At 42.6% G+C, this 17,507-nt stretch overlaps 1 protein-coding gene across 1 annotated transcript in view; it reads left to right on the top strand.

Moving 5' to 3' along the window:
* STAB1 (stabilin 1) overlaps positions 1-17,507 on the top strand; it is an 85,222-nt gene that overhangs the window by 24,399 nt on the left and 43,316 nt on the right. The window contains exons 6-20 of the mRNA XM_010561638.1: positions 1,033-1,102; positions 2,013-2,108; positions 2,560-2,676; positions 3,422-3,618; positions 3,826-3,959; positions 5,505-5,632; positions 7,014-7,105; positions 8,677-8,799; positions 10,368-10,514; positions 12,114-12,176; positions 13,120-13,233; positions 13,610-13,663; positions 15,024-15,104; positions 15,392-15,550; positions 16,448-16,510. Of these exons, the coding sequence (XP_010559940.1) occupies positions 1,033-1,102; positions 2,013-2,108; positions 2,560-2,676; positions 3,422-3,618; positions 3,826-3,959; positions 5,505-5,632; positions 7,014-7,105; positions 8,677-8,799; positions 10,368-10,514; positions 12,114-12,176; positions 13,120-13,233; positions 13,610-13,663; positions 15,024-15,104; positions 15,392-15,550; positions 16,448-16,510 (1,638 nt within the window). The remainder of the gene's footprint in view (positions 1-1,032; positions 1,103-2,012; positions 2,109-2,559; positions 2,677-3,421; positions 3,619-3,825; positions 3,960-5,504; positions 5,633-7,013; positions 7,106-8,676; positions 8,800-10,367; positions 10,515-12,113; positions 12,177-13,119; positions 13,234-13,609; positions 13,664-15,023; positions 15,105-15,391; positions 15,551-16,447; positions 16,511-17,507) is intronic.

The raw sequence follows: 17,507 nt of genomic DNA, 5'->3' as shown, positions 1-17,507 counted from the left end.
GTTGTATAGCATCTGTGCAGATGCTTTGGATGAAGGCTACCCTTCTGCCTGGAAGGTCATTAGCAGCTTTCTTCATTCCAGTATCAGTGTCTATGGTTTTCCTGGAGGGTTGGTGTGGTCTGCAGTAGCACTAAGACACTGTTGGTGAAGGATCTCTAGGGAGAAATTAAGAAAGAATTGCATTAATTTAACACTCTGATCAGTTGAAATGATCAGTGTCTGTCTGTGGCTGCAAGAAGCCCTGAGATACTTGGCTCTTAATGAGCTGCACCTTTTCCAGGCTTGGATGATACACTTCCCCAGTGAACTGGTCCTGCACCTTGGCAGGCAGATCCTCCCTCTCTCAGGAAAAGCAGGAGAGAATAGAAAGAGAATTTAGGACAGGTGTTTATTGTTTTTTTTACAGCTCCAGACTTAGTACAGCAAAAGCATAAACAATTCCTGCACATTTGAATGGTACAGAGCAATGTTTCTAAAATTTTTAGCTTAATGGGTCAGTGTCAGACTTGAAACTTTCTCTTATGAACTGCACGTTTTTACCACTTCCTTAATTAACAGCATTGTGAGCTAAAACACTACTTATTGGGACCTTCTTTGAGAAAAGTGGGTTTTGGATTTAACTCAAAGTTACCTTATATCAATTAAAATATATGCTGAAGGTGCCTAAGCCCTGTAAAATCAATGTGAAAAGTCCTATTGGCATTAGTGAATTCCAAATTCCTTTTTCAGAGAGATATCAGAAGCCAGCTGGTACATTCCTGTCTGTCTGTGATCAGGACATTGTTTCCTCAATGCCCACCAGAGTTTTGCTGGCATTTTGCATGCCCTTTGTGTGTCAGCTTACACTGTGATCTTCTTTGCCGTGGGGGCTGGTTAATACTACTACAGCACTGGACAGATCAGTTTTCTTCGATGTATTGCTTCAGCTGTCACAGAAATCAGAAATGGGGAGAGACTTTGAACTATAACAATGTGTGGAACAATGCAATAATACAGAAAAATAACGTCTGGGACATTTTGGGGCCCTTCTAGGAGCAATACGGTGGTTTTGCCTGCCAGAATTGTCGAGGTGAAAATCGTTTTGGCCCAGACTGTCAGTCAGGTAAGGATGAGTAATTCAGGTGAAACCTCCACAAAAATAACTGAGAGCAAGGAAAGAGGAAGGGGAGGTTGAGTGAGGAAGGATGCTGGAGAGGAGGAGAAGGTGCCAGCTGGCAGTGTTCAATAGCAGGTGTCTTGGCATTTTGTCTTTGTGCCCTTTTCCACTGTCCCATTAGACAAATGATTCTCAGTCTTTCACTCAAATCAGTCCATTTTTCCTATTGTAAATCTCTCTGTCCCCTTACCAGGCCTATCCCAGTTTCCTCTCTCTTTTTAGCCATACTCTTACCTACATCCCTGAAGGGACCCCCACTCACTTCATGACTGTTTTCTAGACTCCTGTAACTGCTCCACTTGTCTCCCAGCTTCTTCCTTGTTGCCTTCCCTACAAAATTAAAATACACAGTGCTTCTTCTCATGTATGGCATTTTTGGAGGTGATTTATGACCAGTGCAGCCTGGCTGTTCAAGGTGCCCTTTTTGCCCAGCCCCTGGTTCCCTTGTATCCATGCAGGCGAGATAGGTGTGATCTCGGTGGTTGTGCTTACACAATGACATTGATGCTGGGATCACAGATGTGTTAGGCTCTCATAACACTGCCTCTTTCCACATTGGCTGCAGGTGACTTAGAGGAGTGGGAAGTTAAAACACGTGCCTGAAAAGCTGGTCTAGATCTTGCATTTGGCATTGCTCTTGCAGGGCTGCACTTTGTCTTCTTGACCCCAGGACATGCAGTTTGCCCTCTGTAAGCTCTGACTGGCATGGCCTTATTTTTGAAAGGAGCTATGTTTGCCGTGGATTATTGGTGGGAAATCAGGGTGCCACGTCCCAGGGCAGTTGGCCAATGTATGCCTGAAGCCCCGTGCGCTGCCTTGTAGCTGAAGGTCAGGTTTGTCTGGACTTTCCTTGCAGTGTGTGACTGTGTGCACGGGGAATGCAACAGTGGCGTCGCTGGGAATGGAAGCTGCACGTGCTATGGAGGCTACACTGGCCCCAGGTGCGACCAAGGTAAATACATTGGTAGCTGCAGAGGGGCTGTTAGAGGTAAACTATGACATGGGCTTGCATGCATGTGTCCTGAAAGGAGCTGGGGGTAAATTAATAGCTTGGGAATGTAGAGGGAAGATGATCTGAGCACTGGAGATCTAGACAGAGGGAAAAGATGGGGTCTGTTCCCCACTCTGTGATAGTGGCTGAGATGTACCATCTCTTTGTGCCTCTGTTCTTTCTCTGGAAACCAGATAGATCCTTTCTTCTCTCTAAGCCTTGTGGGACCTGACTACCTGTAGGCTGCTGGTAATTTAGAGCTGTCTGCACTACTTATATTCCCTGGCTTTTGTGCAGCTTGGGGATGGAAACCACATTTGCCTTCATTTCCAAATATTTTGTAAGGTAAGTTTTATCTTCCAGCAGTACCCTGCATGCTCAAAGGGAAACTCTCTTTGCTGTGTGATTCCAGAACTTCCCCTTTGCAAAGGCGTGACATGCGAGGCCAACAGTGAATGTGTGGTAAGGGATGGGACAGCAATGTGCGACTGCAAGCTGGGCTACAGAAAAAGTGGGAACACTTGCCAAGGTGAGAAACTTCTCTGTAACCCTAAATGGACCCCTGTTTGGAAAAATCTTATTGCACTGGTATCTCTGGATGAATTTGAATATTGTGAATACAATGCCTACTTCACTGAGGAGGATTAAGAACCTGTTTTTAGGAATCCCTTTAAGATTAAGGGCTAAGTTTTTGGCTCTCTTCTCACTTGGTCCTGAAAGCAAGAAATGAATTAGAGTGGCAGGTTCCATCCAGCACTCGCTATAAGTATGTACTGAATAACCATGACAATGGGATATTGGTGAGTCTATACCAGTTTAAATAATAAGGCTTGTGACTGGAGGATTTCTTCACTGATTTCAAATTTAAGTTTGTGAATTTGTTTTGTTAAAAGAAAGTCAATAAAATGCATGTGATTAGCTAGCTATGGATAGCTCTATTTTCACTGGCTTTTTGCGGTTTTTGCTGACCAAACTGCAGTTTCATACATCCTCAGATGATGGAAATTCGGAAGTAAATCCAAGCATCCTCTGTCACTCACACTTCTGTTACTGAAGTAACATAAAGAATGTGTCATCCAAATTCCTCAGATTAAAAACCCAAAACACCTGCTGTCTGAAATCATTCTGTTTTCCTGGGAAATTTTAGAAGTTTAATAGTATAAATTCCTTATACCCTGTTCTTTCCAGGCCTTTTGCATTCTACTGTGCTGCAGTAAGTGCTGTTTTGAAAACAGAAATTTGGTTACTCTCACCTCTCATCTCTTTAATTGCAGCTCTGGATCCTTGTGCTGCTTCTCCATGCTCCCCCTTCGCTGTATGTAAGGTTCTTGGACCACGAAACTATCAATGTACCTGCAAAGATGGATTTCAAGGAGATGGGAAGATTTGCCAGCCCATAAACCCTTGTGTTGACAGCAATGGAGGCTGCCCAGAAAACTCTACCATTTGTGTTTACAGACGTCCAGGAGAGGTAAGGGCAGTAACAGCACGTTAGCAACCTGTAAGGGTCTGAAGAATGGCCAGGTGAGAAGTTCTCTGAATGACCATCATGCTGGTCAAATCTGTTCTTCTCACCTTAGATTTTGCAAAGGGAAACCAGACAGCTCTTTTGTAGGGTGACTTGTTGGGTAAAAGATGATGAATGCAACTCTATAATCACTGTGTTGCCTTCTCTTAGGCATCTTGTGTTTGCAAGCCTGGGATGAGTAGGAGAACTCCTTCATCCGAGTGTTCTGTATTTCCCAATGATTGCCGGCAGTATTTTTGTGACTTGACTTCCACGTGTGAAATTAATTCTCAGGGGAATCCTAGGTAAGCCAGTTTAAAGGTTGTTATTAAAGAAGCTTATTCTGCAGCTAGAATGGAAACTGAGTTTGGATGAGCTGAATTTTGAAGAAACTTAGAGCTAACTGAGGAGAATGGGCCAGAGTCACCTTTTGAGAAGATCCTGTTTGTAACAAGCCCATTGAAAGTAAACAGTTTTACATCAGTCATTGTAAATTTTGGCATATGGGTCACAAGATGCTTTAAATCTGGGTCAGCAGAGTCCTGTGAACTGGAGATGCAGCTCCCCAAGCTGGTGGTGGTAGTAGGGTATTATCAGTCAATAATCAATCATTAAAAGGGAGATGTGTGACTTGTTTGTTCCCATTTGCCCACATTTGATTCTGAGGGTTAAGTCTTTGGCTATCCTCCCACTCAGGCCTGTAAGCAAGAAATAAATTAGAGTTGCAGATTGACAGGGAAGGGGGAAGTTGACGGAAGAAACATCAGACCTTATTTAGTCCTCTGGAGCAGAACACCTAGAAGTTGATACTTCTTAGATGGGAAATATTGCCAGATCTAGGATTATTTTTGCATAATGGCCTCCCAAACACCAGAGAAAGCTTCACTGAGAATTTTGTGTGTTACCAAGAAAAGGCGGAGCATCTCTGAGAGACTGAAGAGGGAAAGAGCAGTCCCATCTCCTTGACCCTTCCTTTCCAGTGCTGCTAAAACTGTTAGCACCCCCCTGCTCATTGTCTGCTCCAGGCCAGAACTGAAATACAGTGGCTTCCCTTTCTGAAGATAACACTAGCAAAGTGCAGGACACGGTGTTCAGCATGGTCCCTGCCTTAGTATGTCCGTTCCCCATCAGCTGGCACTCAGCCCTCTGAGGCTGGAGTAATGTCAAATTCCTCCCGTGTCGCATGTCTTTGCATCCCTGAAACAGAAAGAGCTGAGCCGATACTTGGACAAAATCCAAACGGGAAGAAACATGGTTATCGTCCAATGATCTTAAGTAATCTCTGAGTAATGACTATAAATCCGTGTGAATCAGGACAGAGATTTTCACATGTAGATAAGCTTTTCTGGAAAAGTCATTAGCCTTTCTGGGGCCCTCATTAAGTCTAAGAGGAACCGTAGCTAACTGATGTGCTTGAGCTGGCACTTCTCACTGAAGCTGTGGGGTCACATAGGAGCTGTTTGCTAGATTTTCACTTGACCTGTGGTTTTTACGCACTACCTAAAATTTTCAGATGCTGTAATGACTGGTACAGACTGAGTCTAAGGTGTCGATAAATATATTGTGCCTACCTGTACCCTGAACTCTAGAGCAGACAATCCTTCTGTTGATTGTATCTGAGAAAGCATCTTCATTCTCGTTGGGTAGGTCCAAATTTGCTTGCACTCCAGCAATATGCATCTTTTCTCCTGTCACTTAGTTTAGGCAGAAGTTACTAAGCTCTTACCTACACCTTAAAGCTGGGGTTTGTCTTTTGAGTGTAGATACTGAGATGTTGTTCTAATCACATTTGTTGAATGTGTTGCAAACTGTTTTTTAATGATTTGTTATGTTTCATTCTTGTCTCTTAGCTGTGTGTGTAAAGAAGGGGAGATTGGAGATGGGAGAAGTTGTTATAAAGATCTCTTGAGTGAGATAAATCAGCATAATTCACGAGGGAGGTTTGCTAGGAAATTAAGCGTCGCCAAGAAAATGTTTGGTAAATGTCTTTTGAATTTGTTTGGGGAATGGAGCAAATGTGGGGACAAGAGTGTGTCAGAAAAGGTTAACAGCCTTTCAGCATGATAGATCTATTTTGCAGTGTATGACCATGGGCTGCAAAACTAAACACATCACATCTCTGAACTCGTATCACCAGTTCTGGATTGTGAATTGAGGATACTGTTGCAGAGAGCACTGTGGATGCGCATTAGGTATTTGGCAGTCCTGGTGAAGGATGTACCATATCTGCAGAAGAAGGAAAACATGCCTTGGGGGTGTGATTCAAACCTGTTTGTATCAAACCAGCAGTGGGCCTCCACCTGCAGTACCTATGTTGAAGGCTCAGCAGTCTTTCAGCTTTTGCTGCGTTTTCTAGCAGTGATGCTTGAGGCTGGTGTGCCGTGGGTCCTCTGCTCAGTAGAACATCCACTAAGCCTTAAACAGCCTCCTTGCCAGCACGCGTGTGTGAGTGGCTATTATAGAGATGAAAAGGCTTTATTCTATGTACCGTAGTGCTTTCTGAGTGAGGAATTGCTTTGCAAAGCATAGAAGACTGTTTTCGAACCCGTGTACTGCAAGTGTGGGGAGTGATATCTGCAAAGGTTAATTTTTGCCCCACTGTAATCCAAGGAAAGAATGAGAAACCTTTAGCTCATGTCAAAGCATATTTATGTTAGATACCTTCTCCAGCTCATGCTCTGCACAGTCTTCTCTATCTCCACTAACTTAAGAGAAGCATAGAGATAGGGCTCAAAGCTCAGCTTAGCTTTTGTGAATACCCTTCCCTGCTACGTATCAGTGTTGCCAGCACTTTTTTTGCATGTTTTCTCTAATGATTTATGCTATGGGCAACTGCACGAAGATCTCTGGGTTCCTAACTCCTGTGCAGTGGGACTTAATACCTTATGACCTTTGTTGATGTGGACTTTGTTGATGGGCCTTTGATGATTGAGTGGAGAGTGACAACTGGGTTCGTAGCAGCTACTCAAGAAGTATTTAGTTTCAGTAAATCCTGATGACACCCAAAAGTTAGTTATTTTAAGGGGAAGACAGAGGACATTTGGCCCAAGAATAAGGTAGTAAGCATGTAGGAACAAAATTATTATGAATATTCTGCAAATTCCAGCAGTGATTCAAAGTGGAACAAAGTCACCAGCAATCCTTCAGAAATCTTGTGGGCAAGTGCTAAAACTAATAGCAACCAAGCTGGGCTGTGGTAGCAATATCAGACTCCCTCTGGTTCCTTGTAAACAAGTACTAGTTACTTCCGTCAGGCCAAAAATGTCTAGATTGAATTGTGCTGTTAACAAGAGGAATAATTATTGCTGGAGTTAAATCATACGCCAAGTAAATACTTCATGTTGCCACTCTTTTTACAGCTTCTGGTTGCTCAGTGTTGCTGACTAAATACGGGCCTTTCACAGTCTTTGTACCATCCCTTCTTCCGATTCATGATAGAATGGAATTTAACGTAAGTTTTCTTGGTTTTAGCAAATTTTTGCTGTCTTGGGCTTCTTTCCTGCCTGAGTTCTGCAGCCTGTAAAAACTGATTGACACATGAGAGAGGAACTTTGGAAGGCAGTATTTATAGAAGCAATCTCTTGGGGAGACAGACTCTTCATTGTCTGGTTAAGTTGCAGTCTCATAGAGGATGTTATATCCCTCTCATTATTTTTAAAACCTCTCTCTCTCTTCAATATTGACAGGGTTTGTTTATAATGTCAGGAAGTGTAAGTTTTTCTGGCCATTCTTCATTTAAAGCTCACACCTCCTGTGTGTGACTATTCTCATAACTTTAGGTGGCTTTTCACTACTTGAGGGTGGGGTTTTCAAAAGGGGCTGAGATTTGCATCAAAGTATTGCATTTTGGGCCTATGGCCCTAGATGTGGGTATGGTATCAACTTCTTGAGAAGAGCTCATTTTATTAATGGAGACAGCACATATGGCAGTGCTGGAGAAAACTGCTGTGGGAGCCAGGACAAGAGTTTGAGAATTCTAGGCTTCAGCAGGTCCTGCAGGTCATTATTTATTTATTATTTATTTTTAATTAAATTGTGTTCATTTGCAGTAGGTTTTGCACAGTTAAGCTCCCAACCAGGCTATTCCTCATGAGGATGAGAAGGTATATAAGCCACTTCTCCCAGACAGAGCTAAAAATTACAACACATGAGCTACAAATGCGGCTCATACAAGGTGCCTGTTGTGTTTCAGGTGGCAGCTAGTTTGCAGGTAGCACTTGGATATGAGAAAGTAAATGTCTTAAAAATAATCCAGACAGACCAACCCCACTTGAACATTACATTTTCAACTGGTTTAGAAATATCATTCCTTTGCTTGATAGCCAAGCTATCTATGCAGCAGCAGTAACTCATATATAGTCTAGGGAGCAACTCCTAACCTGCAAATGCCAGGAACATTAGCTGTCTCCTACTACCTAGTTGAGCAGAAGTTTCCACTAACACAAGTCAGGCCTTGTGCCCAGGTCATCATGGTAACTTCTGGATTCATAGAAAATACATCAGGAAAGGCTCCTGTGTTATCTAGTCTACCTGTTCCCACAAGGACCAGTTCCACCTAAATCAGTATTGCCAGAGGATTGTCTTAAAATACCACCAGTGATGGAAAGCCCAGAAAAGAAAGGAAGAAACTAAATGTAAATTCAGCAGCTTAGACCACCTACATGGTCCAACATAAATAAAGATTGTGTATGGGGAACTTCAGCAAGTTTTATAATCTGAAGCATGCAAGGATGGTTTTTAAATTGTCCAAATCCAGTAGGTTTCTGTCTAGGGGATTCCTCTGAAGTCACTTGCAGGTTAACCAGTGTCCTTGTGTTTGAATGTGCACACAAACAGAAGCAAAAGATTTGCCACAGTGCTACTCCAGTGAACCAAAATAAAGAGGGAAGCTCAATCTTGCATGCTAAGAATTTCTTTGTGTGTATTAGCTGGGAGAAAGGTAATGTCATGGGTCTTTCAGTAAATGAGGTTCTTGAAAGAACATGTCATTTATCTTCTTTGTGTGGTCTTTATTCCCCAAAGGATACCACTGCTGAGCATTTGTGCAGAATGCACATTGTTCCTGGTCTGCATTTGGTAGAAGACATGATAAAAGCCAAGACTGTGTGGACCTTGTCAGGACATCGGCTAACATTCAGCAGCCAGGTAAAGGATCTCATGGACGAAAGTCCTGGACCGCAGCTTTCATGTAGGACAGACTGGAGCTTGAGCATAGTTTCCTTGGTGTGCTTTCTTAACCAGAAAAACTTTTTCTCTAATCAGCCTGCCTGTTATCAGAGCAACAAGCTCCTTTGTGGATTCCAAAGCAAGGTGATTTAAGACCTGACACCCCAAGCAACCACTTCTGTCTTGCAGACAACCAATTAGCCAGAATCCATCTTGTGAATGGTCTTTCCTTGGTTTGTATATGTATTCTGGAGAAGAGACCTTTTCCCTACACTGTTAGCAGCCACAATATTCATGTGGCTGACATGGAAGAGGCAGCAAAGTCTCTACTCAGACTGAATGCTTTACCTTGGAGATTGTGTGCTTGGACACAGCCACATGCTGAATATTTTTCTCTTGCAGTTTCCCTTTTCCCCTCTTCCTATTTTATTTTTCTTAGTCATCCTAGCAAAGAGTTTTTCATCATTATGTTCTGATATGGAAGGCTTTTTTTCCCTTTTCCCTTTTACAATTGACTCATATTTTCCAGCATCCACTGTTCTCTCTCTATCCTACACTTTTCCTGAATGCGTGCTCACAGCTGGCCAAGGGAGGGCCATATGTTTCCTCTCTGAGGATCCAGCCTTGGCCTTGAGGTCTGGGTCATAATACATGGACACTGCATGCATCAAAAGGACAAAGTATTTGGAGCCAGGGAATCTGAGCTGAGCTTGTCGATGCTCCTTTTAAATTTCTTTCCTGTTTGTTTACTCAGGAGTCTTTTGATCTGGGAAGTCTGCCCTCCCTTTCCTTTGTTTCAGCCAGAATCCTCAGTGATGCGAACTGAAGTTCAGGGCAGGGAGGAGCAGTTCAAGAAATGCATGTCATGAAATGAAAAGCATGGGGAAGTTGTGCTTGCCTGAACTTGGATTATGGCTGCAGCACCAATACATTGATGCTTAGTTTGTAGGTTACCCTTGGAACATCTCCATATGCCCAGCTTCAGTGCGTGGTTGTATACAGTATAGAAGGACCAGATATGTGCCTTGTAATTCAGTGAGCCTGTCTGCTTTGGCTTTGTTCTGAAGACTCCTTGTTGGCATTATGAGCCAATAAAAGTTGCAATCAAAGCTGTAGTTCCAGGATTGCCTCCAAAATCTGTACTCTGGTGCCCAGGAGGCACTGTGCCCCTCTCCTTGTACTTGGCAGTCTGATGCAGCAGCTACTTGATGGTCAGCCCACCCTTTTGTGATCCAGAGCTGGGATCAGGCATCATTCACACTCAGACAAACTTAATTCTAGACCTGATTGTCCCAGATTAGGTCTTCTTTCTGTAATAAGACTTAAAAGTACCCCCCAGGATCAAAATATTACCCCAACTCAAGTAGAGGTGGGATGTTTGTTTTACACCCAGACCACCCCTTAAATTTACTTTTTCCACAGTAACTCGGATTGTACCTTCATCTTGCTGACCCATAGGCAGAGAACACTGAAGGGAACAATGATTTATAGACCTATTGTGATAACACAGGTATACCACCAGAAAATAACCTTTTATTATTATCCAGATGTACAGCAAATCATTTCGATATCAAGACTTGCCGGGAGAACTGTACAATGTTTTGCAATCGAACTTACCAGCAGCCAATGGCATCATGCATATCGTTAACACCCTAAGGAAAAAAACCAGCACTGACAACCTCAGAAACCCACAGGTACACAGACATTTGTATTCTGTTTTATGGGACAGCAGAATAAACACTTTAAAAACATATATTTTCATCATTAAAATTCCAAATCTGTGAGGCTTTTTTTTGAAGCGAAAAGCCTATTTATTTTGTTTTCAGTTCCTGATAAGGCCTGCTAGCCACTATTATGTCAGCATACCATTAAAAATAGCTAATAGCACTACATAAGCCAGATACAGGCCTCGCAATGATGCTTTTACAGTGCTTGGATGAGTAGAGGGTTCTACTTTCATGAGTAAGATCATTCATAGCAAATGAGCTCTTTTTCAGTCGTATCTTACAGAATACTTATTTTACAGGATAAATATTGAAAAAGCATTCTTCACATAATCAAATGAAGATTTTCTTTAATCAGTCTGCACTGCGTTTTGAAATTAGAATCAAAAAGTTGTCTTTGCATTAAAAATATTTAAAATGAGGACAAATAATTATTAGAGTTTTGCATTTTGAAGTCATGTCTTGAATTTAAGACACTGAGCAGGGCTTTCAGGTTCAAGTAGCTAAGCACTTTGCCCTGTTAGCTGGGAGTTTTTGCTGTAGCTACTACATTGCTATGCCTGAGCATTTTTATATTGTTTCTATATGCAGAAAGTAGGCCCTGTTACTTCCTACCTCCTTGCAAAAAAATTTCTCAGAGAATGACACAAGCTCTTGGATTTAGTAGGAATTTGGTAGTAATTTGCATTTACCTTACACCATTGGTAAAGATCACAGGTACCTGCAGGGAAGGGTTTGCAGCAATTCTGGGATGGCAGGACAGTAAAAGTGCTCCCTGCAGAGCTTGTCTTTCCCGGGATTCCTTCAGGCATTTGTTTCCCATTGTGATTGCAATGAAGGCTAGTGATCACCTCAGCCATTTTTGGCATCAAATCCCTTTGTACCAGTAGTGTCCCTTGGAAATAATGTTCTGTGCCTCTGCATGTTCTATGGGAAGCAGTTTCTGCCAAAAAAATATGCAGTTTCCTGCAAATAAAAGTCAGACAAGTCCCTTCACAAGTTTTGATACTTGAAGGGACATTCCTCCTGTTACCTTTGTCTTCATGGGCAATGTGGAAAAAAGGAAGGCATCCATTTCCTCTGTGTTTTCAGGAATATGCATACGTATTGTATTTTCTCAGCATTGGGGCTCATTTGCAGGTGGTAGAGTGAACTCTTTTCCTCAAAGCACAGGGACACTTGAGATGACAGAGCAGCTCCACTGCCTACCAGCCCAGAATTGATTTGTATATCGCTGGAAGTATGTCTCTAGTTTAATGATAGTAAGCAATTGCCTCTTCATTTAATTTAATCTGCAGATGAGAGTAGGAAAACAGAAGGGTGCTCAAGTGCATGGTACCTTGGAAAATCTAGTTTGTTGTGCATGGGAAAGACTTTGTGCCTAAGTTACTGCAGGCTCAGTCCTTGCTAGGTCAGCTGGCCCATACAGAGGGTTTAAAGACTGTGAGGATGATGATCCTGTAGATCTTTACATGCAAACCACAAACAAACTGGCCAAGGGCATTCCAGTACGTTCTCAGACCTCACTTCAGCCCCAGCCATTTTTCTCCTCTTTGTATCTTCTTGCAGAAAACCATTGGTGAGATCCTTGCTTCAATGGAGATCTTCAGTAGATTTGAAACTATACTGGAGGTAAGCATGTTTGTGTCTGCTCCAGGAAGGTGTGGCATTGCTGCTGTTGCAAAGCCTGCTGCTGTTTTTGTGGGGATTTTGAAAAACATTTAAATACATCTCAGTAGTTTGGCTTGCTTTGTGGATGCTTTTTTCTGTGTCATTTCTTATTTTGTGTATTTTACACACCTATAGGGGATCTGGCACAAGCAGCAAGCATACACGCCTCTTTCCCATCTGCTTCCCCACCACCCCTTCCCCTGTACCCTGTGGAGAGTTTGTTCTCCAAAGCATGTTTAGTTCTTGACCACTGTCAGGACAAAGAGTGAAGGTTTCATGACTGCTTGTGCCAGGCTAGGTTGTAGCTACCTGGTTTTGGGGTGTAGATCTTTAAATAAAAGCAGTCCTTAGGTTATAAACCCTTGAGGCTGCTGCCCAGGATTTATTTAGTTACTCTTTTCACTAGGGACATTAGTTCACTGATTTTCACTGATTTTCCTTTCACCTCCATCAGAGTCATCTGGATCTGCTCTAGCATTGCTCACAACAATCTTGGCCTGCTTGCTTTCAGCTCTGTGGCTGTTAGTAATTTACAAAATTCACCAACTGCAACTGTGATTATAGACTTGATCCTCTTTTTCTTCTCTTCAGGCAAAAAGATACAGTTTTAGTCTCTGTATGTGTCCTGTGTGTTTAAAACACGCAGGCAGCATTAGCCAGTACTCCCTTGTTCACATTAGCTGCATTCACATCAGTGGCTTCATTGTCCAAGCTATGTTTTTGTGGCATTTATACCTCTGTTATATTTCATACCTATCCTTGGTGTCCCATTGCCCCTCGTATACGTTTGCTTTTCAATAACTCTGCCTCTAGTGGGTTGTTTAGCGTTTCCTCTCCCTTCCTGATAGACCCCCCTCACTAACTCATGCTAGATCCATGATGAAATCTTTTATTGTTTTTGCAGAATTGCGGCCTGCCTGCAATATTGGATGGACCAGGCCCCTTTACTGTATTTGTACCCAGCAATGATGGTGTGGATAAGTTGAGAGATGGAAGGCTCATTTATCTTTTCACAGAGGTGAGCGCTCATAGAACTTTAAGACATCCTGAGCCAATTGTGTTGCACTAGGCTGTGCTGGAATGGTTTGTGCAATGTATCTGATCGTTGCTGAAAGTTGCTCTTCCTGGAAATAGCTAAGCCATGTTTCTGTAAGGCTTTGGGAGAGAAGTGAATGCTGTTGGAACCTGCAGTAAGAAACATGGTTAGCTAGATTGTTTAAATCTGACGTTTGGCTTGCTTTCCTCACCCCAGCTTTGGATAGGGGAAAATGAAGGAACTTACTCGCTATAGTACATTAGCATTGTCAGTCACGGTTAAAAGAAGATGTAGTTGCCTCCTCTTACTCCTGAGCATTGAAGGGGTATCTAATTCTTATGTTCTCTTCTTTCCTTAGGGCATAAATAAGCTTCAGGAACTTGTGAAACATCATATCTACACTTCAGCAGCGGTAAGGCAGGCAGCTCTAATTCCAGATAATTGGGGTCCTTTGGGCCAGCGTATTATCAACTGTGTGGTTTGGCATAGAGGTCGGAGTGTCGATGACTTCAGCTGATACTTTTTGGACTTCCCCTGGAGAAGCAGAGATGTGATTCAGGATCTGATGAGGCGAAATGTTTACCATGAAAGTGGTTGCCAGGAGGGACAGTCTGTGCTCTTCCATCATGAAACTGAGTTTCCTGGGAGTGATGGTGCTCCTTAGCTGGATGGCCGTTACAATGAAAATATTGCCCGGCAGAGTTTGCTGCAGGCAAATATTCTCTTGTTAAACTATTAATCAGGAGCATACCTTAATTCTGAACTCTCCAGCCTACAGTTTCCCTAAAACACTAATAGCAGTAACACAAAAGTTATCGCCAAGTGAAGAATTGGTCCAAACTCCCTGCTCCTTTTCCTCTTTCCATGGGCTCCACCAGTGGCTAAAGTTAGAGATGGAGAACTGGTGCAAGTGAGCCTGTGATCTGACCTGGTACCGCCAATTCTTGCACCAATGTTGCTGTGTACTATTAATGGCAGGGTAAATAAAATCATTACAGTGCATCAACAAGACATTTTCCCTTACACAGTAAACAAGAGAAATGTTTAAAGTTAGACTCAAAACCTGTGGAGGAAGTGAATACTCAAGCATTATGGTACAATGTCATGTCCTTCATTAAGAAATATCAATATTATTTCCATTCTTTACTGAGAAGCAAATGTCAGTCTTTATGATTTTCCTGATTCCAGTAAAGAAAATGAGCAGCACTTTGACAAAACAGCAAAACCTAGTTTTACTTGCAACTGATGAATAACAACATGGTAACAAGCTGAGCTACTCTTTAATAACCTGTTGGACACAAAAGTAACAATTGTCTTGGTTCTCAGAACTTCTTACTTCTCAAATCATTAAGTTTCTCAGTACACTAGCTGCAGTTTACAATTTTTTCTGCCTTTAGAAATAAGCTTATTTATTAAGTCAAAATATGTTCTCTATTATGCTTCTGGCTGAGCTTTCATTGTTTATTGAATATGTCCTGGAAAATCTCCTTAATTTCAGCTGTGCTCAACTGTTACTTACACAAGGAATGAAAACCAAGGCTGCAGTTGCTAGCACCACTGTGATTGTGGTATTGCAAACAATTCATATGAAGTCCTGGCTTTCCCTCTGACCCATTTTTTGTGTTTTAAGGTATTTAATGAAATGTAAATGTTAAAGACAAGTCCGCTTTAGAAGGTTTTTTTAACTGATGGGAATCATGGAAGCATTCTGTAAGCTGTACTGAAATGACCCTGCTTTTTCATGGTACTGTCCCCTTGTGTTTTTATTTCAGGTGACTGTAGAGAAACTGATAATGATGCCATACATTGTTACTATGGCTAACCAGATACTTACCATCAACATCAGTGCAGATGTAAGTATGAATCAAACCCCTTTTGGGCAAACCCTCCTGTGTTAGGAGAATGTGTGGATGTGGTTCTGAACAATGTGGTTTCAGCCTATCTCTGCTTAAAAATTAGACTTAAATGAGGTCATTGAATTAGTTTGCTTCTTATCCAACCTGTGACTCCACTAAGAGGCTTGACCATTTCTGTGGTTGCACTTGATATTGTGTACCACCTGTTTCCTGCATTGGCTTTTTGTAGTTGATACAGTCTAATGAGCTAAAATGCAGATAAATTATTTGTGTTTCTGCATCAGGGAAGAATTCTGATGGATGAATCGGGGATCCCCTTAAACATGCGAGACATTGTGGCATCAAATGGTATTATTCATACCTTGGACGGCATCTTCATCCCTCCTTCGATAATTCCCATTTTGCCTCACAGATGCAATGAAGAGCAACATAAAATTGTGACAGTAAGTTAGCTTCTCCCATTCTCATGCTAGCGGTTGCTGTAGACCCCACACTCACCTGGAAGGACAAAAGCAGTCTGTGTAAATTGCATTTGGAAAATGCATTCTCTGAGAGGTCCCCTGACGTGAACTTAGGCAGCGTCAGCACCGTCAGTGTTTCTTCTGCTAGCACTTGGCACTGCTTTCCTGGAAATCAGCTAATGTTCCTTGCAGGCTGTTGTTCTTTCCTTGCACCCATCCTACCTTTGATTCAGAAGTACATTTGCCTTTTCATAAGGCCTTATATGATCATCTTCACACCACAGTTGCTAACTCAGCTGACATTCATTTGTTCCCGTAGCTGTCAGCGTTGGTGTCCTGTAGCCTGGATAGGAAGCAGTCGTTCAGTAGCAGGAGCTGCAAATGCTGTGCAATATTCTCACCTGAACAGTTTTGTATACCTTATTTTAGGTGCTTGCTCCATAATTTGATCATTGGTAGGTTCCTAAAGAAAGAAGATGAGGCTCTGAATAAGCAAGAGGTACCTGATTTGGAGAGACGCAGTTAATCCCAAGTGGCCAGAGGGTCCACATAACTTCTGACTTAGTGAGGCCTGCTGCATGGATGCCCAAAGTGTTCTCCAGCATAGCTACATGTCTAGTGGCTGATAAGACTCACAGGGTGGAGACAGACCCCATCTTGCAGTCAGGTGCAAGCATCTCCTCAAGCCAAAGGAGTCATTTTATTTAAGTGATAAACTTACCCCATTTCAGAGTGTGGAAACTCCGTCCTAGGAATGTTTCTGATACATGTTGTGATGTTTTGGATATATACTGGGAACAGTAGCTCTGTAGCTTTCTTGGCATGGGGAATGGGTTCATTTTGAGAAGATTAAGTTTTCCCCTTTTGTTTTCTTAACAGGGCTCTTGTGTGGATTGTGAGGCCCTCAACAACAGTGTTTGCCCACCTGGCAGCAGAGAAATGGTAAATATTTGTGGTTATTTCAGTAATTTCTTCTTTGCATGATGACATACAGACACTGATAGACAGTTTCTAACCCAAGCCACTTTCAAATAAATAGAGAGCAGGAAAGGCAGCCACTAGAGAGGCTTGTTAGAGGATACATACTCCCCACACATCCATGCTCTGTGATCCCAGACTGTCACCCGCTAACTGCTCTGTGCTATTTCTTATTCTGAAGTCTGATTGCTGAATCAATGGAGAGAACTGTGAGACAGTCTGGCCTAAATGAAATGTAGACTTGCAGCTTTTAGGCTTTCCTGCTCACATGCTGAGTCTGCCAGCTCCTCCAGACTGCTAGAACCAAGCCTGATCCCACTAGTACCATCCAGTACTACCACTACCTATGTCATGGCCAGAGAATCACAACAAGCTTTCTGCACTGTAGAGGGTGAGAAGCAATTTTTTCTTGGCCTATGCTCCCTGTTGATTCAGAGGTGAGCAGAACAAGCTGAAGGTGGAGTAAGGAGGAGGAGGCTGGGTGCTGGTGTTTGTGTTATCCCATGCTGAGTTTAGCAGAACAGCAAGTTCCAGGAAATCCTCATGTAAAGGCAAGGCCCAAGATTATGTTTGTGAAAGCCAGAGAGGTGTTCACCACTGTTAACTGTTGGGTGTCTTCTGAGAGATCTGACTTTCAGGAGAACTTGCTGATGCAGTCTCACCATGTATGTCTGAAATAGGGCTCTGCAAAATCGCTAGTTGCTCATTTTCCTCTGATTGAGGCAGGTGAAGCCAGAATCATCTGGGGCCCAATTCTGTCCGTGTCTAACTCCATGACAGGTCACTGAGCATTGTTCCAAAATTATTTGCAGTCCTTTCCCCTCTCTCCGTCTCACCTCCCTCCCTCTTTTTCCTTCCCACCTTCACTCTTTCATTCTTACTCTTACACTCTCTCTGCCCCGCTCTCCCTCCCTCCTGCCTCCCCCCCCCCCCCCTTTTCTTTTTTTTCCCTTTTTTTTTC

Source organism: Haliaeetus leucocephalus, unplaced genomic scaffold, assembly GCF_000737465.1.
Source record: "Haliaeetus leucocephalus isolate CR32 unplaced genomic scaffold, Haliaeetus_leucocephalus-4.0 Scaffold148, whole genome shotgun sequence".
NCBI classification, from domain to species: Eukaryota; Metazoa; Chordata; class Aves; order Accipitriformes; family Accipitridae; genus Haliaeetus; species Haliaeetus leucocephalus.
The sequence above is the reverse complement of the archived record's forward strand: the minus strand, read 5'-3'. Positions and strand labels throughout refer to the sequence as shown.